This window comes from Gavia stellata, chromosome 6 (assembly GCF_030936135.1).
Source record: "Gavia stellata isolate bGavSte3 chromosome 6, bGavSte3.hap2, whole genome shotgun sequence".
Lineage (NCBI taxonomy): Eukaryota > Metazoa > Chordata > Aves > Gaviiformes > Gaviidae > Gavia > Gavia stellata.
The window spans coordinates 61,681,403-61,706,575 of record NC_082599.1 but is presented as its reverse complement, the minus strand read 5'-3'; the positions used below and the strand labels follow the sequence as shown (position 1 = coordinate 61,706,575).

At 43.6% G+C, this 25,173-nt stretch overlaps 2 protein-coding genes across 2 annotated transcripts in view; both read right to left on the bottom strand.

The window, feature by feature from the left end:
* Window positions 1-781: 781 nt before the first annotated feature.
* Window positions 782-7,060, bottom strand: CCDC201 (coiled-coil domain containing 201). The gene is made up of 3 exons (XM_059819090.1): window positions 6,982-7,060; window positions 1,793-2,361; window positions 782-868 (listed from the first exon to the last, which is right to left on the bottom strand). The coding sequence occupies exons 1-3, from the start codon at window positions 7,058-7,060 to the stop codon at window positions 782-784; spliced, it is 735 nt and encodes a 244-aa protein (XP_059675073.1).
* A 17,722-nt stretch (window positions 7,061-24,782) lies between these two features.
* ADCY1 (adenylate cyclase 1) overlaps window positions 24,783-25,173 on the bottom strand; it is a 155,496-nt gene continuing 155,105 nt past the window's right edge. Inside the window, exon 20 of the mRNA XM_059818953.1 lies at window positions 24,783-25,122. Within this exon, the coding sequence (XP_059674936.1) occupies window positions 24,784-25,122 (339 nt within the window). The 3' untranslated portion in view covers window position 24,783. The remainder of the gene's footprint in view (window positions 25,123-25,173) is intronic.

Genomic DNA, 25,173 nt, shown 5'->3' with positions numbered 1-25,173 from the left:
TAACACGAGCATTATGCTTTTTGCGTCACTTCTTGACTGGTGCTTCAGAAAGAGCTGTTGTGAGCTGAATTGACATTTTGCCAATCCAGCTGTCAGGGAGACACCCGTCTTCCCCCCATCCCCACCATGCAGCAGCTCTGGAGAAAACCAGAAACCCCATACTCCCCCTCAAAGCACACAGCTGAACATTAAGGACTGCCAATGCGACAGCGAGGCGCGTTCGCAATCTGGGGCTGGGGCAAACTCATTTTGAACCAAAACTTCAAAACAAACTGTCATTAATTAGTAATCTCTAGAGGCTGGCCTCCCTCCTTGGTGCCTCTCACTATTTCCTCATCTCCCCAGCTAGCAGCAAAAACATTCCCGATTGCATCAGTTTTGATTACTCTTCAGACGAGGCGATTCTCCTTTGGCTAACCAGGATTGCACGCAATGTGGCCACTAGGACTTTGTCACTTAAGGAACATCAGCGACCCTAGAAGATTTGAACGCGACACAAAAGAGTACGGTCAGGAAGAGCTGTGGCAGGATGAAGAATGATTCTTACACAAACTTCTCCCTCCCTTCTTTGTTCCAGGCCTTCGGCCATTAGAAAATTAACATCGGCTCTCATGTAGAGGCACTTCTTAATTTGTACCCGACTCCTCCTAGATTTAAGAGGCAAAAAGAATCACAAAACAAAAAAAACCTTCCTCTTTCCTTCCAAAACGTTCTAACAGGCACTATAGTCAGGTGTGTGATTTATTGGAACCAGCTATTCCCACAAGAAGGATGGGCTCAATCAAGCTTCTTCAATTGTCAGTTCGTGTTCAGTTGCTTCCTCAATGTTTTTAAGTTGACGAAGCACCCATTCTCTTTGTTTCTTTCTCTGTTATAGAAAAGAAAATATTATTTAGTCAACCTAATCCATTCAGATGTCACCTGCTTTAAAAAAAAAACCAAAACCCCAAACAACATACACAAAGGCATTATGAACCCAGCTGGATTTTGGCTGAAGTTTTCCATTTGTTTTAAGCTAAGCAGCCTTTAGTCTCAGAGTGGGCGAGTTTTCCCGAGTTTCCAACACACCCATGAACAATATGGTACAGGAGAAAAACCAAACCAGAACAGAAATTGATGTTTTCACACTGACATGACAACCTTAAGAGTCTAACTCCGTTGCCTCCCTATCCTTTCTAGGGGCTTTCCACAGGACCCTTGCCAATAACCAAAGTTCTAGGAAATTTGAGTTCTCATGCTCCATAGAACAGAAGAATAGAGGCCTACATAAGGTCTATTAATCTAAGCTTTTCCCAGGAAACCCTCACCAGTTGAAGGACTGCACTCAAGACCCCATTTGCAATGACTGCCATTCTTTTCATAAAGCACTACGATTTGGCTGAAACAAGGAATGAAGTAGATTTTTTTTCTCCAGTTTTAGTTAACTTGCCAACATTAAGAAACTTGAGAATTCAAATAGCTGATTTCTTCCCATTCTTAAGTTTCTCCTAAAGAAAGATATATTAAAAAAATTGTACTTTTGCACTAGTGTACACAGCTAGTCATGCAAGTTCACAAGCTGAAGCAAGTACTGGTTTGGAAGACTGCCTCCCATCCAGACTGTGATTAGGAATGGTACCACAGAGCCTAGCAGGTTATGACCCAATTCATAAATACATGTTCTCACTGGTGAAAGTTGCGGAGATGTTCCGTAACTAAAACATTCCCCTATTACTAGAAAGATCTGTATATATTCAGCACTGGTAGGAAATTGTATAGCTTAGCTTTTTCATAACCAAGGGAAAACAATTACCACAAGAGCTTTATCAGTTTTCTTCTTTCTGGTTTTTACTATCGGGACATCTTTTATCCCTGGTATTCCAGCAACAAGCCATGAAGGTCCACTCCTGGGAGTTACTGCAGCCTCCTCAGATGCTTTGGTGGGAGCTTGAGTTTCCATGTTTGGGACAACCTTGTCGCTTGGCTCTTCATTTGATTCATCAGAGGCCATCACTGTGGAAAGCCTCCTTCTAGAAAATACAGCCCGAGAGCTTTGGCTTGTCTCTTTGTTTAATTCTTGCGAGTCAAACGCTGTTGAAAGCCTTTTCGGGGACATATGAGGGATGTATGCTTCCACACGTACTGATGATACTTGAGCTAATGATCTACTTAGATTTGATTTAGGCACTGGAGATCCATAAACTCTCTTACTGGCATCTTGGTCCTTGATTGACTGATTTGTGAGATCTGCAAGAGATGGCATTGTTCTTGAAAGCATTGAGTCCACTGGAGTGCTGTGTTTCACCATTCTCTTTTTCAGAGACCTTTTAACATTCAGAAAAGAATCTTCTTCCTCTGACATCTTGAAGTCAGGTTTATTGCCTTAAGAAAATAAGAGAAAAATTGTGTCATTGCTTACATAGCGAGAGATGGTAGAGTAAGACGTTCAGCTGCTGCAAAACCAAATCCAAGGCGCTCCCATTTTCATATCTACATTCTGTCTTTACATGGAATTTATCCTTTGTGCAGATCAGTGTTCTTAATGGGTTTGGAAGAGCCATGTTGAAAACAGAACATTAAAAGACAGCTTGTCACACATACAACACTTACTCCTGTCCCAGCCCTCTGCATGTGGAGCTCCACATATGCTAGAATTTTTTTTAAGATATCTCATTAACTGCAACATCATTAAGACAGTGTTTTCTCCTTCAGAGTATACAAATAGGAGCTGCAACCCCAAAAGTATGTTAACACTGCGTAGGTAGATAAAAACCATTACATGCCAGAGGGATTACCATAGCGTAGCAAAAATTCAAGTGCTCTAGTGAGATGTGAGGAGAAGTTCGGGATTCAAGCAAGCATCTCTTACTCTAATTGTGATTTTGTTTCTCTTATTTTCTTAAAAGGGGGCTCACAAACCTCTCATTCCCTCTTACTTACTTGGCATTTGGCTTACTTCTGCTGCCGATCCTAAACCATCTATGTTCTGTGCAAGTTTTCAACTGAATTTACAACAATGGCAAGATTGGGTTTGTTAGCAGCACTTCCCCTACCCATTTGCCAACCCCCAAGAAAAAGGAACTTGACTTCTTATACATGGAGAAGCCTGGGATAAATATATCCAGTTTAAGATAAATATCTTAATTAGATGAGCAGTTAAGTACTTCTAGGAACTGTTGAGCTCTTTGCATTCATGAGGCAGTTAGATATTTCATGCAGGTTGATTGCATGAAGCTCATCAAGGGGTCAATATGTTTTAAGTGCCCATATTCCAGGCCCTATAGATCAAAGACTTGGCAGGGGGTGGGGGGCAAGGACATAGCAACAGAGGGGGGCACAGGAGGACAAGGTGATACATTTACTGAAGTAAAAGGCATCAGTTCTCCATTCCTTGTCAACGTTTTGCACCTGTGTAAGGGCTGAGTTTAGCAGAGTTTCACAGCCACTTTGTGTTTCTAAAGAACAGGAGGCAAGAGGTAGAGCACTGACTCTTCAATATACCAAGTCAAGTGTTTTGTGGTTTTTTCCTCCTTAGAAAGAGGTGGGGGGGAGGGAAGGAAAACCCATTATCATTTATGTGGATACCCATTTCTCCCACTCGCTCCTTAGCAGTGCTAGCTTGTGTGACATGTAAGCAGCACTGAGCCTACAGACACTGCCTTTTTCCTTTCCTGGTCAGCCAGATTGACTTCCCTTAGTCTTCATCATAGAAGCTTACTGCCAGCAAGCTTGCATGATTAAACTTAGAGAGGGAATAAGGAGTTTGCAACCACCCACCCCCCCCCCGCACAAGCCCATCCTTGGCTATATATTTTGATGCCTTCCCCTTACTCATTAAAGTTCAGACAGTCAATTAAAAGGTATTTTTTATTTAAAGTTAGTTTTTAAAGACTTTTTTTCAACCAAAGCTTCTGAGAAAAACAACAAAAGTGTTTTTTCTTTCACACTTTTCTGTGCTTTAGAGATACATATACACAAGCAACAAACTCTTTCTGTTCAGTTGTTTTAATAACACCATTATAGATAAAGGAGGGGAGAAGTCTAAAAACAACAGAGCAAGATAAACCATTTAAGAACATCAGAGTCTACCACGGAGAACGTATCTTGCACCAACTTTGACAAAAGAGAACAGCCTTACCAGACCCACCAGCTTCCCTCTGATATCTTCCTCTGCGTCTCAGGTGATCTGGCTTCAGGTGCTACTTCACTTCTTATAGCCCTGCTAGCCTCCCAACATCCTTTGCTGCAGAGACTCCCTAAATCACAGATTTACCATTTTTTTAGGAGTTTCAGCAGATATCTAGGATGACTTAATCATTGGAAAATGGTCTAGCCAACTTATCTATGTGCTGTGTTTGTTGCTGTTTGATCTCTGCTGCTTGCTGCCTGTTTCAATCACAAAAATATATCTAGTGGTTTATTGGCTTCACATGGGTGCTTAAGGCACACTGAGGATCTGTCACAAGATGGATGTATGCTGATGGACTTATGTATGTTGATGGATGTATATCTGTTCCCATCCCGATTTTATTTTCTCACTGCTTCTCTTGCCCAAAATATAAATGAGAAAACAAATGTTACATCTACCATGAAAAAGCTCTTCTTTTAGGAAAATAGGCAGCGAGAATAAACTGAAGATTATTTTACTGCAGTCTGAATTTCACGGCGTTTGCAGCTACCAACTGTGGGAATGGCAGCATTTTATCTTAAAGCAAGCAGTTTCCAAATATCAGCTCTTAGACGAGAATTGCATTGGTCTGAAATGGTGCGGTTCAGGTGGAGGACTGTAATTTTTTGTCAACAGAGAAAAGCAGCTGGACTGCACCAGCCCTCCCAAATTGCAAGTCAGCTCTGTGGTGGGTGGCAGTGAACAGCTGCTATATCACAGCGCTGTAGAGCAAGCGCCGGCATGAGGGGGCGTATGCACAAATATTGGGGTAGTCCCTTTGGACGAAGCATAACCTGTGGACCTTTAAGCTAATCAGACAGACCTAATTTCAGGGCTTTATGCAGGTGACCTGAGGTTGTAGAGGGCATCTAGCGCAGACAGACTTACAGAATCACAGAATCACTAAGGTTGGAAAAGACCTGTAAGATCATCAAGTCCAACCATCACCCCAACCCCACCATGCCCACTAAACCATGTCCCGCAGAACCACGTCTACAGAGGGGTGAAGGGCTGATCTCACCAGGATTTGAACTTGTGGTTCCAGGGAGTCTGGGTATTTCAAACCTAATCATAAACCACCCTCTCTTGCCGCATTAATAATTGCACTATGAATAGAGAATTGGAGCTACCAGTTCAATATTTAGGAATAACAGTCTGTCAGTATATGGGGAAAGTTGCTAGGTTTAAATTATGTGCCCCCAAGGAACTGAAAGAGAGCTTGAGAAATGGAGGCACTTTACAATCACATGGATTGCATGAGTAAACATCCTGGAAATAAATAGTCTGTCCAGGATAAGCTATTTATTTCCTAAACTCCCAGGGGAGGTTCCTACAGGAATATTTTGAGAACTAAACAAAAACTATTTTGAGATATTTGTGGCTGGGCAAAAAAAAAAAAAAAAAAAGAAAAAAAATTTCTCAGTCCTTTATAAACATAGAAGAGGCTAGACCAACCCTTACCTCATTTTGAATATTAGTAGTTAGTTTTCAAACGAGTGGCCTTGTGGCTTGGTGGGCAAACCCACCAGGTCAGCCATACCGTACCTTGCAGAGCTCGGCAAGCCTGTTCCTTATATAGCACGGAGCGGAGAGTGATGCCTTGACATAGTGTTGCAATGTTTGCACTGTCCTGCTGTGCCAGTGGGACATAATATCGGCTCTCCCAGCGAGGCAAACAACGCTGCACAGCATGAAACTGCATGAGAAGCTGCAGTGTGCCCAGGTGGCCAAGAAGGCCAACGGCATCCTGTCCTGTATTAGAAACAGTGTGGGCAGCAGGAGTAGGGAGGGGATCGTGCCCCTGTACTCGGCACTGGTGAGGCCACACCTCGAATGCTGTGTTCAGTTTTGGGCCTCTCACTCCAAGAAGGACGTGGAGGTGCTGGAGCGTGTCCAGAGAAGGGCGACGAAGCTGGTGAGGGGTCTGGAGCACAAGTCTGATGAGGAATGGCTGAGGGAGCTGGGGTTGTTCAGTCTGGAGAAGAGGAGGCTGACGGGAGACCTCATCGCTCTCTGCAACTGCCTGAAAGGGGGTTGTGGTGAGGTGGGTGTTGGTCTCTTCTCCCAAGTGACAAGCGATAGAACAAGAGGAGACAGCCTCAAGTTGCGCCAGGGGAGGTTCAGGCTGGATATTAGGAAAAATGTCTTTCCTGAGAGAGCGGTGAAGCATTGGAAGAGGCTGCCCAGGAAAGTGGTGGAGTCCCCATCCCTGGAGGTGTTCAAGGAACGTGTGGACGTGGCACTGGAGGACATGGTTTAGTGGGCATGGTGGGGTTGGGGTGATGGTTGGACTTGATGATCTTACAGGTCTTTTCCAACCTTAGTGATTCTATGATTCTGAGAAGCTTTTTGGTGGGTCTGAGAAAAATTGACATCATTTCACTGGATCCCTTCAAAAAGTCCTGGCCTTGGCTTCCAGCGTGCACTTTGCCTTCCTCGCCATGCTTGCTCTCACTTCCTAGTGTATCCTTTTCGTGGCATCTCACAGTCCACCAGCGCTGTTTGTAGCTGCATCATCTTTATGCGTACCTTCCATGGCCTTTTTCTACAAACCTCTTAAAAAATAACCTTCTCCTTTCCTGCAAAGCCGTTACTTGCCGTTTCCTCTAGCTCCTTGCCAAATGTTCTCAAGACATAAATTAGGAGGTTTGCAAGTTGGTCTCACTGTTAGCCATGGTTTCTTTTATGGCCTACAGATTTAGCTTATTATGAAGTGGTGGCAGGTTGTTACAGAGAACAGGAAGGACATAACTAGGCAGACATCAGACAGAAAAGAGTCCAAAATTAATGGAAGCATGTGGAGCTCAGCAGACAAGCTGCGGTGATGATATTACCTTGGCCGTGGGGTATCTGTAGCCTGGACGTGAAACAGCCAAGCTCTGGCATGAGTGGCACCTTGAAGGCTTCTCGCATCTTTCAATGACACTGCTATGTCCTGCACTCACACCTATCCATTATGAACCATTCCTTCACTAAAATTACATTCCTTGGTATGTCCATCTTCCTCCTCAGCATTGTCTACCTGATATTTTGGAGCAATAACTCCATAGGTCTGGATCCAGCTCTTTGGTCTATGCTTACACACCTTCCTCTCTTCTGCTGTGTGATGCGAGATGGCAGACAATTCTAGCAATATTATTATGCACCTCCATATCTATTATATCAAACCTCCCACTGCTTTAAGTATATGGCTTGAAAGATTCCTTTGTTGATCTCATTTTAGGAGATAACTTCATCTCCCTTACTAAATTTGTTCCAAAGTTACAAAACCCACGTAGGAAATTATTTAAATGTTTTTACTGCATTCCCTTGTGGGAAACGTTAATTCTTAATATTTTTTACTTCCAAACCCGACAAAAATGGGGAAAACAAAAACAGCACAGTGTTTCATTCAAATTTCAGCCCTTTCATTCCAGTGCAAACACACGAATTCACTTCAGAGACATGGGAGTTTGAGGAGCCTCATCTGGAAGAGGACGAAACTGGAATTATTTTTCAGTTTACCAAGGAATAACATACATACAGGGAAAAAAAGGGACACCTTTTTCCCTTGGTGTTCTGGTCTGATCTGAGAGACTGCGCTTCTTCATTTGCTGCTCTGGTCATTTCTTCATTTCCCACTCTGATGACGTCGTGAAACAGTTTTCCTGAAGGGAACTTGGATGCTGAACCAGCCCTTAGCTCATATGCTTCCCTAACATACCATATTGAATTGGATATGTAATTCTAGTTGTGAAGTCACAAATCTTGCAAAAGTGTCCAAGCAGTTAGGAGGTGGGTGCAGTCTTTCCTGGGCCGAACAGTATCACGCCTTCTCCCTGCTCTTGCAACTAGCCTGATGTTTTTTGGTGCAGAGGGTGATTGCATAAAGAAGTACATAATAGGCAGTAGAGCTGGTAAGTGGAGCTCAGCACTCTACTCCGTCTGACGACCCATGGTGGGATGACCAGTTCAAGTAGGACCGGGAGCTGCTGGAGAGGATACAGCAAAGGGCTACGAAGATGATTAGGGGACTGGAACATCTTTCTTATGAGGAAAGGCTGAGGGTCTTGAAGCTTTTTAGTCTGGAGAAGAGAAGACTGAGGGGGGATCTTACTAATGCTTATAAATACTTCAGGGTGGGTGCCAGGAGGATGGGGCCAGTCTTTTTTCAGTGGTGCCCAGTGACAGGATGAGAGGTAACGGGCACCACACTTGGTCATAGGATGTTCCATCTAAACATGAGGAGGAACTTCTTCACTTTGAGGGTGGCAGAGCACTGGAACAAGCTGTCCAGAGAGGTTGTGGAGTCTCCTTCTCTGGAGATACTCAAAACTCGCCTGGATGCATCCCTGTGCAACCTGCTCTAGGTGAGCCTGCTCTGGCGGGGGGGGTTGGACTAGATGATCTCCAGAGGTCCCTTCCAACCCCTGTCATTGTGTGATTCTGCGATTCTGTGATCCTTGTTTGGCGAATTGGAAGGAAGAAGGAAGAGCCAGAAGAAGAATACAAATGGTGGTGCAGAGTAAAAGGAGAGTGAAAAGAAGAAGAAGAAATGAAGAGAGGGACACAAAGATGAAAATGCTTTCCTAAATTTGGAGCCATGTGGAAAGAATAAAATAGAAGAAAGATTAAAGTAATGGGCAAGACAAAGGAAAAAATAAAAATGAAAGGAAATTAAACTGTATTTCCTAAATTATTTAGAAGACAGGCCCAGATTATGAGTTGTTTATGGATGAAACCCCATTAAAATGCAAATCTGATTCAAATTCCCATAACCTATTCTTCCTGTATCTGAGTTTTGTGTATAGGCAAGTCAAACAGGAGTGCTCCAAGACTGCTGATCAGGCTGAACTCCTCAGTGAAGATATGACCTCATTTATTGACATGGAGGCTTAAACCAGCAGAGAGCCTCATCATGAAATAAACTCTGCAGATATAGTGCCTCCCTTGGTCTTTCTAGCATTATGGTACTGTGGGGCGTGCAAAAGGAGCAAAGCCTCTGTCCCAGTGAATTGTAAGCTCCTTGGACAGCCACAGACATTGAAATGGAACCAGTCCAACACTCCCTGTGGACTTGGCCTCTTTAGGTACATAAAGCTGCCCAGAGGAACCCAGTAGGAATTTCCAAAAGCACCTTAGCACTTCATTTCCACTTATTTCAGCAGGAATTACATGCCTGGGCACTACTGAAAATGCTGAGATTCGTGATGCGGGGAGAAAGTAATTTTATATATGTGTTTGGAAGACACTTGAGAAAAGAGAAGGGAAAAGAGAAGAGAAAAGAAGAGAAAAGAGAAGGGAAAAGAGAAGGGAAAAGAGAAAAGAAGAGAAAAGAAGAGAAAAGGGAAGGGAAGGGAAGGGAAGGGAAGGGAAGGGAAGGGAAGGGAAGGGAAGGGAAGGGAAGGGAAGGGAAGGGAAGGGAAGGGAAGGGAAGGGAAGGGAAGGGAAAGCAGAGAAGAGAAGAGAGGAGAGGAGAGGAGAGGAGAGGAGAGGAGAGGAGAGGAGAAGAGAAGAGAAGAGAAGAGAAGAGAAGAGAAGAGAAGAGAAGAGAAGAGAAGAGAAGAGAAGAGAAGAGAAGAGAAGAGAAGAGAAGAGAAGAGAAGAGAAGAGAAGAGAAGAGAAGAGAAGAGAAGAGAAAAGAGGAGGGGTTGGAAGGGATGTACATCGATCACCTAGTCCATCTGCCTGACCCCTTCAGGGCTGACCAAAGTTAAAGCATGGCATTAAAGGCATGGTCCAAATGCCTCTTAAACACTGACAGGCACGGGGCATCGACCACCTCTCCAGGAAGCCTGTTGCAGGGTTGGACCACCCTCTCGGTAAAGAAAGGTTTCCTCATGTCAAGGCCGAACCTCCCCTGAGGGACGCAGCTTCGAGCCGTTCCCACGCGTCCTGGCACTGGGTCCCAGGGAGAAGAGCTCAGCACCTCCCTCTCCACGTCCCCTCTTCAGGAAGCTGCAGAGAGTGGTGAGGTCGTCCCTCAGCCTCCTCCTCTGCAAACTAAAGCCCAAGTCCTCAGGCGCTCCTCACAGGACATGCCCGCCAGCCCCTTCACCAGCAAAACCTTTGCTGAAACCTTCCGAAACTGTATGACTCCTTTGGCCTGTTAAACAAGCTTTTCAGTGCACTTATGTACATTTATGAACTTGCTCTCCAGTGACTTCGAAGTTTTTGCCTTTTGGAAGACTTTCCTCATAGTTGGTAGAATTCTGCTGAACTATGGTGTTCCGATCACTGGAGAAAAATATGGCATTATTTATGGCGGTAGTGTGGAAGTGGTACCTTTGCAACCATTGGAATATCCCATTTTTCAGTGTGGCAATGACCTTTTTTCTGGCCAGAGGCAAGGTCAGTGTCTTTGGCTACAATGTCCAGGAATAGACCTAAGTGTGGTGTAATTCCCACTCCAACTGTATATATTTCTACAGGTTTTGGGTAGTGTACCTCTTGCTATGACTGGATCTGTCCAGCTGGACAATGAATCTGATTTTGCGCGCTCAAAACCACAGTCTTGCTATAGTAACCGGGTTTCATGGCTGCTCAGAAAGTCAAACCCTTATTTAAATGTCTGAATCACCTTCCATATGATTCATTTCAGTGAGAGTTTGTGGAACAATGAGACTTGGCTCTTTATCTCTGAAGCCTTGTAAATATTCTTAAATGCTGTTAATTTGGATGTTGATGTTAGAAATTCTTCATCTAGGTCCACCAATGACAGGGAATTGAAAGTAGTATTCTAACGGCCAAATTTTTTTCTGCTTTGATGTAACGTTAGGACTGAGTAAAGAAAAGCCTTGAAGGAGCACACCTTTATCCCTCAGAGAGAAGTTCGGTGCCCATCCTCACTCAGCATGGACCAGCTCTGCCCTCAGATGCAGTGCTTGGGGTCTATGTGGGAAGAGGGTTAGGTTGGACATATTTAAAGATGCTACTGTCTTAAGTCAACTATAAAACCTTAAGGCATTAAAAATTGTTGCCTCTCTTGGTTAAACAAGCTTATAATATACAAGCAGCTGCTCAAAAACCGTTGTGGGGAATTGCCAAATTGAGAGAAGTATCTTTTTTATCCAAAGGTCTGGCGGATCAATATTTGACTTCAAAAAGTCTACTTACCTCAGTAGTAAGAAACTAGGTACACTTTAATAGCAGTAGAGGTCACTGACCTTGATAAAAATCAATGTGCCACCACATTGTGCCTTTGTAATTACGTCAATGACTCCTCTTCATTATACGCTTACCCACTTCAGTCTTACCGGAGCGCCACAGTGTGTTCTAGCTGCATGTTGTTTATTCACTAGACGGTGTCCAACACACTTTCTACGTGTTTCTACACCCCAGAAGTCAATCTGAGTTAATATTCAACTGGGACCGTTCCTCAGTAACTTGCTGTGTGTTTTCTGATATGACTGCTCCTTTCTAATTATGTTGGCAGTGCTGCTGAGGAGCACATAATATTATTGCCAAAGTTCAATAAACATACAGAGTAACTATAGAGTTTGGGGGAAAACAGTCGGTGGTGCTTTCATGACCTTTGGCAACAGTATGAGCACAGTTTGGCCAATGCCAAACAAATGTCTAACTTCAAATCTCTCAGCGACCAGAAAATGATGGATTTGCTTTACTTTATTACATCTAATAATAAACAAAAAATGCTGTGTTTGTGCAGTGCAGTGGCGTGGCCAGACTGAGCGTAGTCCTGTACAGGAGGTCAGGCCCGATGAATATCAATGGCTCTTTCTTGTCGTATTAGAATCGAGCAGATGAATCCCCGGGTGGTCTGCGATGAGGGAATGCTAATGAAGTCATCGGAGTCCCACTGACTTAGTGAAGCAGAGCATTTGTGAGAGAGAAGCTTATCTGCTTCGTCTGTGGTGGTGTAGCAACTGGTACGTTACCCTGTCCCTATGAAAGCCCTCACTGGCATCTTCAGACTATGCCTAGTAAATGGCAGGGTAAACATCCATAATAATCATGACTACTTCTTCATCACTAGCTCCTTCTACTTCTTCCGTGCTAGCTTGCTATGGCTAAATCGTGGACCAATGTCTCGTTATTGGTATAGAAAGAGCATTATCCTGGGGGGCTCCTATTAACATAATATTAGAAGCCAGTTTCTATTCTCTGAGCCTCGAGCCTGCAAACCTACGCAAACTACTGCTGCGGTTGATAGCAGAAATAATCTGCACAGGACTGGATGTTCAGGATCAGCTCAGGACTCCTAAGTAGCCTGGCTATACCTCGAGATCCCCATCCTCAAACGCTCTCTCCACAGTTCAGTGGGTTTAGTGGGAGCCAGAATTGTCCACAGACAATTTCCACTACGTGGCCTGCTTTCCAGCTAGGGCTTTTTTTCCATCAGAACGGCCCAAATGAGAATATGGTCCGTGACTGGTACCTGTGTAATTCTTTCCTCCCATTGAACATCATGTTCCGCCAGCCGGAACAGTGCATTAGGCGACCCGCTGCCCCGGGGACTGGCTGCAAATCTGGAAGGCTTTGACGCGGATACAATGGCAATGCACCAATAATGCCTAAATGATGCACGCAATGTTCTCAGTCTCCGTTCTCCCCTTCCCCCTGTTTCAAATTGACAATATCCTCAGATAATGCTTTTGGACAAGAACACCAGGTCCACCCCTGGGTGGTTTATGCTACATAAATGCAGTCTCTCTCTGGAATTCAGGGACTGCGTTCCTATAGCATAAACCATCCACAATGGGAACTGGCGTTCTTGTCCAGAATTGTTACCAGAGGATATAAGCAACCCACCGCTGATACTACCTCATTTTTTAAGCAAAATGAATTCTCACTGTGTGAGTATGTCTCTGAAGTGATTCAGCTGTGTAATGGGGCATGGCAGAAAAATGTTTCCAAGTACCTGACCTGGGTCATTAATCCAGAATGTACACTATCTCACAGAATCACAGAATCATTAAGGTTGGAAAAGACCTGTAAGGTCATCAAGTCCAACCATCACCCCAACCCCACCATGCCCACTAAACCATGTCCTGCAGTGCCACGTCCACACGTTCCTTGAACCCCTCCAGGGATGGGGACTCCACCACCTCCCTGGGCAGCCTCTTCCAGTGCTTCACCGCTCTCTCAGGAAAGACATTTTTCCTGATATCCAGCCTGAACCTCCCCTGGGGCAACTTGAGGCCATTTCCTCTTGTCCTGTCGCTTGTCACTTGGGAGAAGAGACCAACACCCACCTCACTACAACCCCCTTTCAGGCAGTTGTAGAGAGCGATGAGGTCTCCCCTCAGACTCCTCTTGCCCAGGCTGAATAACCCCAGTCTCGTTAACATATGTGCGTATGTACGTATTTTATACCCAAGTATCTATAGCTGTGTGTATTTATATACCTAAAATCCCCCAGAACAACGCAGGGAGGGTTGCGCATTTTAGTATTAAAAGACTTAAACCACCAGTGTGGCAGAACAGGCCCAATGAAAGACGGAGGCCAGACTTTCAGTTCATTTATATCTTTTTGACGTTAGCGGAGCTATTCTGATTGACGCTCCTGACAACCTGGCACGTTGTCTTTCAGAGGGGAAGGAGAAAACAAAAAATGGCTACGTAAGGCCTCAAACACTTCTCACTGGTGTAAGGGCAGACCAAGAACAGTTCCATCACACTGGCTGTCGTCACAAGAACTCTGTACAACCCACACTGTGCTCTCTAACCTGCAAGAGAAACAGCTGGGGAGCCTTAGTCTAGTGTTTGGAATGAAAAGCCTTGCATCTGAGCCCAGGCTGTTCTCCATCACAAGGGACTCCGCGTTTCCAAGTTATCTCGGGGCATATCTGCACGGACAGGCGTGACGGACCTGAGCGCCTCTGCTTTTGCTCCAAGCTGGCCAGATGGGAGTCTGCTGTGATTTGGAAGCCGTACAATCAAATTCCTTTGGTACTGGGCCCAAGCTTATAGAGCCTCTTGAGAGATGCGTTACCTGATGTAACGATCAGCTTTCAAATCAATTTTAATTTAACCTACGCAATTTCGCACTTAGGTTGGTTCTGCGTCTTGCACAATATAAAGTTGCCTACACGATCTACACTTGGCCAAAGTTGGCCAATTATTTCTGGCTCATGGAAAGGGAGAGACGAGCTTCCCCTCCCCGTCTTCTGGTCCATGTGGCCAGTTATTTTGCCAGTATTTGCACATGTTTACTTTCCTCTGCTTGCACAATGGATGGAGCACTTGGCCCAAGCTGGCTTCCACTGTGGTCAATGCAGAAAGTCAACAAGACTCACAAGGGAGCTGAATTGTTCCCACAAGGTTTTTCAGTTCAAAGCAATTGTGAAAGTAACATTGCAGCATTTCTAGATGCACGTTCTTAGCCTGAAACTGAGAAGCTGTAGTTGGACCTTCTGAAAAGCAGCTTGGTATAGAATAATGAAGGCAACTTGACTTAAAAAAACCCACCAACAAAAGCAAAACAACAATCCCAAACAGCTCTTTATTCAAGCAAATTTTTTTCCTTTATTTTTAGTTAGATTCCAGAAATTATAATAGTGCAAACACTCAGTATAAAAGTTGCAATAAGAAATTTACATTCACATTTAACATTTCAGTCCATTCACTTTTTAACATAAAAATAGGACAAATATTCAATTGCTCTTCTCAATTTAACAATCCTGAAAAAGACTGGAAGATACTCTACAATATTCTATTTACATAAAAATAGACCCGTATTATTAATGCAAATCTATCATTAGAAGTTACCCAGTGTTAAGTTATTGTATTGTACTCTGTATATACATACATATATATATAGTGTATAGCTATATAGATATAAAAATTATTTATAGGTTCAGTGGGCTACAATAGTTGGAAAAATGACATCTTGACTTACTAGTTCATTCCTTAAAGTTAGGACTATTCATTTTATTCTCCTACATACATGTTTCTATTGATCGCGATACAGCAGGCCGACCTCCCGGTCCCTTTGTAGTCACTGGCAACGCCCCATCTGACATCAGTGGGAGAGGAACAGACCTTAGATCAAGGCCCGATCTAGCAATTCAACAATCACTGAAGTTAGCATGTCCACTAACTTACTGGGCTGTAAATCAACCTAGAAGATCTGAAAACTCGTATGCCAATTAAATAGAAGAATAGATTTGGTTTTCCCGGTGAGGAATGGAATAGCTCTACCTGATGCAAATAAATTTTTTTTTTCCAAGTCTAAGCAGAATATTCTAGTTAGTTTGGAAGCAATGCAGAACTCATTGCAAACATCTGCAGGTTAAGCAGCCGGTAAGATTCCTCTTGCATGGTCTGCTTACGGAATACCTCAATTCAACCGGCCTTATAAAATCCCAAGACTGTATCTTTCCTTGCCCTTATTTTTTAGTGGAGTGGCATCCAGACACAGATGACGTGACTGCCCTTGAAATGGGTTTGCACGTTTTCAGTGAACTGCCAGGGACCATGAATTAGTCTACCCCCCTCTTGCTTATCTGTGTCTCTTCTTTGGGGACATGAGCTTATTCGGGTTTGCTGTCACACATACCGCTTCCTAACCAGATTACGTCACAGCTGTTTCTCTTCCCCTAAACACCCTATTATATGAAAAATCTGCTTTTTGAAAATAGTCTTTTTGAAAAAAAAGTTTGACGACCGTGTGATGGAGGACCTACAGAGGGAGACGGTAAGCAGGCCTGAGTGGACAGTAACCGCCTGCAACAAAAATGTGATGGCACCGAACAACCAAAGGCGAGCTAAGGGCAGCAGGGGCACCGATTTCTTAAGCAGCAGCGTTTTCAGAGCTGCAGATCACATTTTTACGTCCAAAGAATGAGCTATGGGGTGTTAAAAGGCAGGCAGGCACGCTTAGCTCCTTCTCCCCTTAGCACTATGGTGGTTATGACACTTAAATATTTCTAGGATGCTTAAAATGATGGGTAAGCCTACAACGGACGCTGTGCCATCATGTGTAGGCAGACCAATTTTGATTGTAGAACACATGCTCCGCGTCGTTTTTTGCTTCCTACCTTAGGCTGCTGAATGTTTCATTATGAAAAGATGGAATCACATACACTTTTAAATCTTTTCAGTGAACAGATCAGAAAACTACTTAACATCTTATTTCCACGCAGAACCTATGGACATATACCAGAAGGGCAAAAATTAAGCTCCTGACAGCAGAAAGGACAAAGACTCATCAGAAGGATAAAATCCAGACAGATGTGAGTCGCAGCACAAGTTTTAGTGGCAGAGATTTGAAGAGCTGGGTCAAATTTGGCTGAATCCACTTGAAACTGTGAAACGTGTGTATTACTATTCTTCTTCACCATTCTCCACGTTCTGTGTACAAAACGATGATGTGAGCACTGACAAAGCTATGGACATGTATATTCTGGAAAAAGAACCTCCAAGAAGAGGTTTTTTAACCTCTGTCAGAATTTCACTGAAAATATTATCACTGCTCTAGAGTCCTCTGTATTGGGTTAAACTACGCTAGAAATGGTAACTGCTCTTGGACTCTGCTTCTTAGACCAGTAACTCTGAAAGCATTACTTTCATTCTTACTGTATTCCGTAACATTTTCCAAAGCTACCTCTGCGTATTAACCAGCTGCTCGAATGCAGAAAAGAAACTCACCATCTGCTTTGTCTAAGTGCAAATTTGTGCAGGCAATTGTAAATGGGAGCGAGTTACACAGTCACTTCTTTCTTAATTGAACCCTAGCAACTGTATTGAACCCATTACTGTAAAAAACCCAGGAATTCTAAGTGAAGAAGGATTCCTACTGTAACAATTTAAGGATGTAATTCTCATGAAGCAATTTTGTGGTGGCACAGGTAGTTCATTTTCATCTACGTTTCATCAAAAATGCTTGATGCATCGCTTGAGTGGCATTTGAAATGTAGGAGCAGACTACCTTTACACCCGTGCGCACCAAGGAGCGCAAGACGTTAGAAATCACCTAAGTGACTTCAATGTGCCAGCTCAGATTTTTCAGAACCGATGCCACCGTTGACAGGTCTAGGATCAAAGTAGCAGGACAGGCACTTGGAAGTGAGCCATGCTAGCGTGCGCAACCGCAGTAATTACAGCACACCTTAGCCTTGCCCACAGTGAGAATGTTTGCTGGCTTACCACCAGCAGTCTAACCTCCGCCTAGCAAAGGTGGCAGTGCAGTTACAAGCCGTAGGTAAGCGTTCTGGATGTTTCTACTCCATGTGTTGCGTAAGCCTGTTCTGAAGAGGAAGGCAGCCAGCTTTTTCAAAGGAGCTCCAAGCTCTCTGGACAGATTTTCTGCAGAACTCAGCTCAGCGTGGGTGCCGAGCTTTCTAGGAGATCTGTTCTTATTTAGCCTGGACCCACATACACCTGTGTACGGCCTCCCTCCATAAATACTCGGAGCACTCCTTGCGCCCACACAGCCATGCTGGTAGTAAGCCAGAGTAGGAAAGGAAGTAGTAAAAAAGCTTCACAGTGATGCAGCACTGTTTATTCCTTCAGTTTTATGCAGGTGTGACACATCCGATGCCACAGAAGGCATAAAACAGGGATCCTAATGCAAAGCAGCAGATCCTCCAGCATGCAGTAAGGCACAAGCACAACCCAGTCTTTTCAGCACGTAGGCTATGTACATCAACCAGCGCTACTTCCAATATCAAGGTGCTTCCTCAGGATCAGAAAATAGGTATTAACGGTTGACAACCCCCAACCATTTCTAGTGATCCCTTCCGGAATCGGGAAAGCAGTTCACCAAGAGATCCTGAACGCTCTTGTGAATGTGAACAGACACGAAAACTCTGAAATGGATCTGTTAACAGTTAATGTTAAGAGTGAACGGATCAGTTCAACGCAAGCCACAATTTTTGTTGCGCTAGGAATCTGGTTGAGTACTCTGCCAGCTCAGATACTCCAGACCTGTCCCATGTGCCCGAGCGCTTTACACTGACTTCAGGAGGAGTACTGCCTTTGCACCTTTTCCTTTCAGCAACTGCCATCCCACAGGCTTCTTTTCTTTCTGTTATGCTGTACTCCTGCTAACTTTATGCTGGTTTTTTTCCTTCTTTTCCTGTTTCTGCCCTTGCACCGATCAGATTCTAAGTCGCGCCGGGCCGCCCAAGCCGTGTGACGTTGAGAAGGCTAACGAAAGAGCAACAGGTAGCCCCCTCCTTATGTGTACTTTCTTCCATTTATTTACATTTACATATTTATTAATGATTTAGATTTGGCCTGAAAACTCACTGAGAGATGCGATTAAAAGGAACGAAGAGCTAAAAAAAGCCTATACAGAGTTCTGGAAAAAGCCAATCATAAACAGGGTTGGGGTAGAGAAGCAGAGTCCAGATTGTCATTAGTCACAACAATTATGCCACACTGAGATGTAAAACCCACTGAAGCTGAGATGAGTTAATGACTGTTAGAAACCCTTAACTGCTGTACGAAGCCAATCATCAGTACAAGGTAGTGGTTCTTGTACGCAGGCAACCGGGATACGTTGCGCGAGTCTACGTCTTAACTTAGGATGACAGAAGTACTTGCAGAAGCTGTACCGCGGACTTAACCCCACAGTCACCTGATTAAACGCACAAATTCCCGATTTTTCTAAGTCCTATTATAAAACTAGCTCAAATCTGTAAAATACAAGAAGTCCTTATGAATCCGTAGTAGAACTTATTCACAGTCCACACGCTTCTTCCTCTGCCACCAACCCCAGTGTTATGCTCCTACAATACTCCTCATTTATCACGCAGCAATTAGATAAGGAATTCGAGCAGCAGTCCCGAGCTGTAGTGACACAGACATGACAACTTTAAAAATGACGCATGCAAAATACCTCCAGAATGTAAAGATAGCGATTTCTTATTCCTGTGCCACTACCTGACATAGGCCTCAAGCTGCGGGTTAGGCTGCGACGCCTAAGGGAGGCATCCCGGTAAGCATGGCTTTAGTGGGAGCAGGACTAGCATCAGCACAGAACGCAGGTGGCTCAAAGCCAGAGAACCCAGTGAACCTTCTCCTAATAGTCCTGTTAAATACTTTCTGCTTAGCAATAGGAAATTTGGAAAATGAGTTGAAAAAGCTAACAAAAGTAAGGCAACAAAATCAATTTTTATATATATATATACATACATATATATATGTACGTATGTATCTAGGAAAACAATCTATTTGCATTGTGTACTTTCACATACAATAACTTATGACCACATTAGAAATATACTCTGGGTAACGTCCATGGGCCAAATTCACCTCCTTTACCTTCCATCGTGTTGCACCTGCATACAGCAATGATGGATTTGACACTCGGTCCTTCTTGGTGACGATACTACATCAAATGCAGCATCAGAAAATACCCACTGAATGTCAGATATTACACCATTACGAACTAGAATGTCTGCTTGCTTTTTTTATATTACAGTAAGTAGAGTTTATTGCTTCTAATGACCAGAAGGTACCTTATGAAGACAGCATAGATGTCGGTAACACTTTTCATATATTGTATTATGGATCTTGGAACAGTGAGGTTGGCAGATCACAACCATTAGATTATTTTTCGTCTTTATTTGCTGTTCGCATTTGGATTTTGCTTTGCTGAACGCACATGCAACTAGTGGCTTTAACTCTGTGCCAGAAGTGATATGTCAAAAACATTTAGGAAAACTTTTGTTTTGTTTTACTGAAGTCAGGCATGAGTGGCATGCAATAGATTGCAAGGAAAAGCAAAAGGACGTCCATTTCCAAAGGATTTATCATCTCCATGCACATGTAAAATGTCTCTTACAAAAATCGTTAACGTTTGTTAAAAGTGTGCCTTTTTGCTTCTTTTTATACAAGTGTACATGCAATTACCTGTCCGAACTAAAACTATTTACAAAATTTCATAATACAATACATCTTTTAAAGTGAATAATACATGAAAGGCCAATGTTTTCTGTTGTTTTGTAACACTGTACAAGATTAAAAATAAATAAGGCATTATAATACAGGTTTATCACAAATTAAAAAATGTCGGTTTTCACTGTAATACAAAACGCTAACTTGAAAGAACATTATGGCTAAATAGTCCCCCGGCCTGGGCAGAACACATACGGAATCTGGACTTGCTGATGTAAAGAAAACGCTTTGCTTCTGCTACAAGCAGGAATTCAACACATGGAAATGATTCACGCTACTTACTCATGTGTTCAGACTCCTCAAAGCACTGAAACGGCACAGGCCATACACCGTTTCCCTTCCAACAGTGCCTCCCGAGTACTTTCTTTTGCCTTACGGATAAATTCCAGGCAAAAGCGCGGGCGAGATTTAGGCGCGTGACCTGCTCTCGGTTAGTGGTGTAAAACACTCGGTTCAGTACCGACGGAGACATCGCTGTAACCCAAAGCAGAACTTGGCCTACGGAAGGGATGCAGATTCAGCCCTAACGAGCTGGAGCTTTTGTTTCTCAGTCTCACCTAGAGAAAGCAAGGGAGAATTTGCCGGTGCTTTACTGAAGACAAGGGAGTGCGACTTGCCACGGCGGGAAGCAGCTACAAAACCCAACGCATTTTACAGGCTGGATAAAATAGCTTTCTTGTCAACGCAGATGGAAAACATTTGGAAATATCTAGCCAGTATTTCAACTGAATGCCAGTTTGTAATCTCAGCAGAGAATAATAATTAAAAAATCATTTAAAGATAAAGGTAGCATAGGAACACTTTGAAATTAGCTCCCAAGTCGGTGAAGCCTGAAGATCTCCAATACTTATCTCCTTATATAAAGAACGAAAGACTTTATTACTATTATCTGAACGAGAAAACGTGCAAACTGATGTGAAATATTGTGCTTGCTATTGACAGACGCCGACATGCCAAAATGGCATCGCTCTGTTGTCGGGCTCGTATCTGTTAATCGTTTCAAGCTAACGGCTGCACAAAACAGCGAACGGAAGTGCAGGAGGCTATTCTGCCCACAAAGCAACAAGTTCCTATCCTCGGTTAAACGGGAGGGACTTTTGGGTACTGGGGGGCAGAACTGACTCCTTGCTGGGGCTACAGCAAGGTCACCCAGGCAAAAGCTACAGAGCTTGACCAGAAAATTAATAAATCCAAGATAGGAAATACAACTGCATGCATTAGGGTGGACGCAACCCAAATCCCACAGAAATCCAAGGAAATCCTTCAGATGATTTTCAGGGATATTGGAGTGGGCCATGTATTATCTTCAGCCAATTGCCAATAAGAATTTGATGACAAGCTTCTCCAATTTGGCAGAAAATGTGCATCTGTGGGGTTATCGGGAGTATTACTACTACTTCTTCCCATGTATAAAACTTACTGAACGTATCAAAGAACGCAGAAGAGCAGAGAGATTAGATCTGTCATTTAAAGCTATCACAGGAGAGCTGAAATAAAACGGATGTACACAGAAAAGGAAAATGGGGAAAAATGGTGTGAATAGGGAGGGAAAGTGTAAAGGCAAGAGCACAGCTTCACTGTATCATGATTTCAAGGGGCATTTAGTTTTCCCTGTTGGAACAGCTGCTGAATACTGCCTATCCTTTTCACATGTGTGCCTTGGCTGAACTTGCTTCACGATTCTGTACTCCTCAGCCCTGGACTACACCATAGAAAAATATCCTTTGCCCCGTAGTAAAGCCAGCAACAACAACCACAACAAAAATAGGAAAAAAGTTAACGGTAGGACTCAAGCAAAGTCTGGAGACTGACTCCGAACAGACCATCGCTGATGCCGTAAGCTAGCACACGCGCTCTGGACTGGCTGCAGCACCAAGAAGCCACCCTGGTCCACTCAACCTGCTCCCGAGGCACAGACCTCCTGCAAAAGGACCGACCGAGACGCTGAGGATGGACTACACCTGTCTGGTCCTCCCCATTCAGCATGGAAAACATGCCTACAAAAGTCACGTGCCTCATTTGACCGTTGGAGAGGAGGATCAGGCTTAGAAAAACTTTGGAGTAATTCTACTAGCACCTGCTAATCTTTTAAAATGTTAAAAGGAATAATCCAAATTTACCTTGCTACCTGATCTCCCACTGACGTTACTCCAGGACTAGGCTGGGAATGAGTCTGGGAATGAGAACAGTCCCGAAAATAGTAGCACAGGGGACAATTAATTTCTGCTCCCTGTCCGTTTAGTGATAAAAGCTGCAATGGCAATGTGCCTATAGCTGGGACCTATTAAGAAAGTAATGAAATAATTTCCTTGTAAGCTTTTGGGGTGGGTCAACGGCTGGATTTAGTCTATGTGTTCACATCCCCAGATCTACTGCTAGGACCTGAAGATGCTTTTAATAACAGTACGTGTAAAAATAATGTTTGATTATTATCGGTGAAAAGATACCAAATTCACCAACTGAAAAATTGTGTAACTTGGGCTCTTTGTGAGGGGAACTGAGTGATTACTGCTGCTGCACATAACGCTTTCCATTTTGGTTAAATATTTTCGTTACCTGTGTGACGATTTAGTACTTACAAACCTATTAGAAAACATAAATATGCAGTGTGCTTTACATGGATACCACTTACTCAGTTTAATTATGTAAATATTTGTTCTTCTAAATCTGTATTCTCGACACGTATTTATGTAAATGGCTTTGAATGCCTCAAAACCAGAATGAAATTGTTCTAGAAGAATACTTGTGAACTGGATAGCTGTTAGGGAGATAAAGAAATGCCGGGACTTTCCACCGATCAGCCAGGGTGCAGACACCTAGCACAGTTAGGAAGCGATTCTCAGTGTTTTATAGTCACTTTAATCACAACGCTAATCTTGCAAGCTTTGTCATGTAGCACCTAGCTGACAGGGTACTTAAAAATTCATTAACCCACTGGAATCCCACTGGAGTCCCACAGCAGCCTGATAAAGGCTCCATGGAGAAGGGAAACTCCGGCAGCCTGTCTTTAACCTGTTGACACGGTATTTGTCTGTATACTTCTAACGTGAAACAGTGACTGCTCCGAAGCAAATGGCTGATGGCAGGAGAATCGCTCCCAAGCTTCTTTCCACTGAAAATCAGTAATAAAATAGGGCCACCAAAGGGATATGTGACATCTAGTACCTGCGAGTTTTCTCCTGTACAAGCTGGACGACTTCTGCAGTCTTGTGCGCGTTTCGGGGGTTGATTTTTCCTTTTTTTTTTTAAATTAAAAGGGGGTTCTGCACGTTTTTAGACAACGTGACGTTTTGCTTCTCTTGGGGAAAGCAGCGAGGCTGGTTAGCTTGTGCAGGACAGGATGGCGCCTGTCCGTGGGGCACATCTCCAACTGCTCCCACCTCGAGTACGGAGCTGCACTCCACACGTCACATCCAGAGCAGCGTTTCAAGATGATACCATGAACAATAGGATGTGGGCTGCATTAAAGGAAAAAGCAGTCAAAATATGTTCCCTTTTATGCAGATGAAGAGCAGGCCTCACTCTCCTGGCACGTTTACCAGTGCGCTCCTCATTTGGGCAAAGTTTGACCGTGCTTGTTTCTCAGAATTAGAGCTTTCTATAATTGTACGGCTTCGAAGAGTGAGCCTGGGTAGAAGCGAGATATAATAAAACCGTGGCGTAAATTTAAAAATCAATTGAGACGTAAGGCTACGTTGGCAAACATACAAACGTCGCAAAGCTAGCGGCAGCACGTCCCTCACCGGTATGGGACTATTCTTTGAGCCGTTTAGAAAGGTAAAGCTAAATCCTGGAACTGAGCCACAGGACCTGTGTTGTTTGTAAGAGCCTGAAATAACACCGTCCTTCTGCTCTTCAATAAGATCAGCACTGTACGTAAAGGAATGTTTCTATATTGCCTAAGCATATTGCTGTGTTTGTGGGGTGCTCCTCTGTCTTGCACAGAGCCAAACGACCTGTGAAGGGGCAGCAACTTCTGAACTCTACCGCCCTTTGCTTTGTTGTTTTTTTTTTTTAACGGAAAGAATATATATTGTTCTTCCGCCAAACCTTTAAGCTCTGGGGTTTATCTACTTCATATCCTAGCGTTACGGTTTGAATTGGAATTTTTTGGAAGTTTTTGGAGCATGCACAGAGAATTTTAAAAAACACATAGGGTTTAGCAATGAGCTGAGTCCAGCCTTCATTAACCTGCCATTGACGGCACAAGGAGCACTGTTCTCATTGCTTTAACTCCTGCACTGGGAGCACGGTTCCTCTAACTCTTGCTGTAGCCCTGAAGAGTCTCCAGCTGCTCAACGGTTAAATGCAGCTTTGCTAATCCCAGACCCAACAATGCTGGCTATGGCAGAAAGGGAAATCTCTTTGCTATGTCACTGCAGGTGGATGCGTAAATAAATACATAGTTTTATGCTTCTCTCTATAAATCTCTATTAAGTCTACACAGGACTCTTTGTATATGTGCATATATAGATTGGAACATATATATACACACACACATAAATAATTGCTTGCACGTTTATCTCACTTTTTTTTCATTCACCCTTTAAAAACGCCAAGAAAATATTCCTCCTTTCCAGAAAATCAGGTTTTGACTTTTCCTAACAGAATTGCTAGCCCTTATATGTTCCATCCCAAGAGTTCGTACACAGTCCCCAAGTTCTCTTTGGTTGGGTTGTAGGGGTCCTCGGTTAATGCCATGGCCTGTGATCTCTGACCTCTTGGTAAAAACTCAGGCAACCGCCGCTCTCCAAGCTCACCGCAAATGGCACAACCAAATCTCCTTTGCTCTACGCCTCCTTCACGGCTGGCACAGAAGGAAGATAATGCAGTGTTTGATTTGCGTGAGTGGCAGATGCTTGACCTGCTCCAAGCCCAGCTTTTACAGTAAAGCCAGCAACTGAGGAGACCGACGGACAGCTGGTGCCCAGTTTTGTTTGAATGTTTGCTCTCCCGTAAGGGTACATTTTCCGCTCTAAGTTTAAAGACCGTGTTTGTGCATTATTTCCATCGGCCTTTCCTTCCAGGAAATAGGTCAGCATTTCGCCTTTTCCCTTTACACTGACTTTACCCCTGCACAGAAATTCGTAACTGCACCTTTTTAATATCCGCTGAACTTCTTCTGTCACCTGAAGACAGAAAGAAAAGAACTATTAGTTTTTCCTGTTCATATAAGGGTT

Coding starts and splice junctions, on each gene's coding strand:
- CCDC201 (XM_059819090.1), bottom strand. CDS start 7,060: ATGCGAGAAGCCTTCAAGGTGCCACTCATGCCAGAGCTTGGCTGTTTC. Junction 2,362..6,981: donor ACAGATACCCCACGGCCAAG/GTAATATCATCA, acceptor TATTTTCTTAAG/GCAATAAACCTGACTTCAAG. Junction 869..1,792: donor AAACTGATAAAGCTCTTGTG/GTAATTGTTTTC, acceptor TTTCTATAACAG/AGAAAGAAACAAAGAGAATG.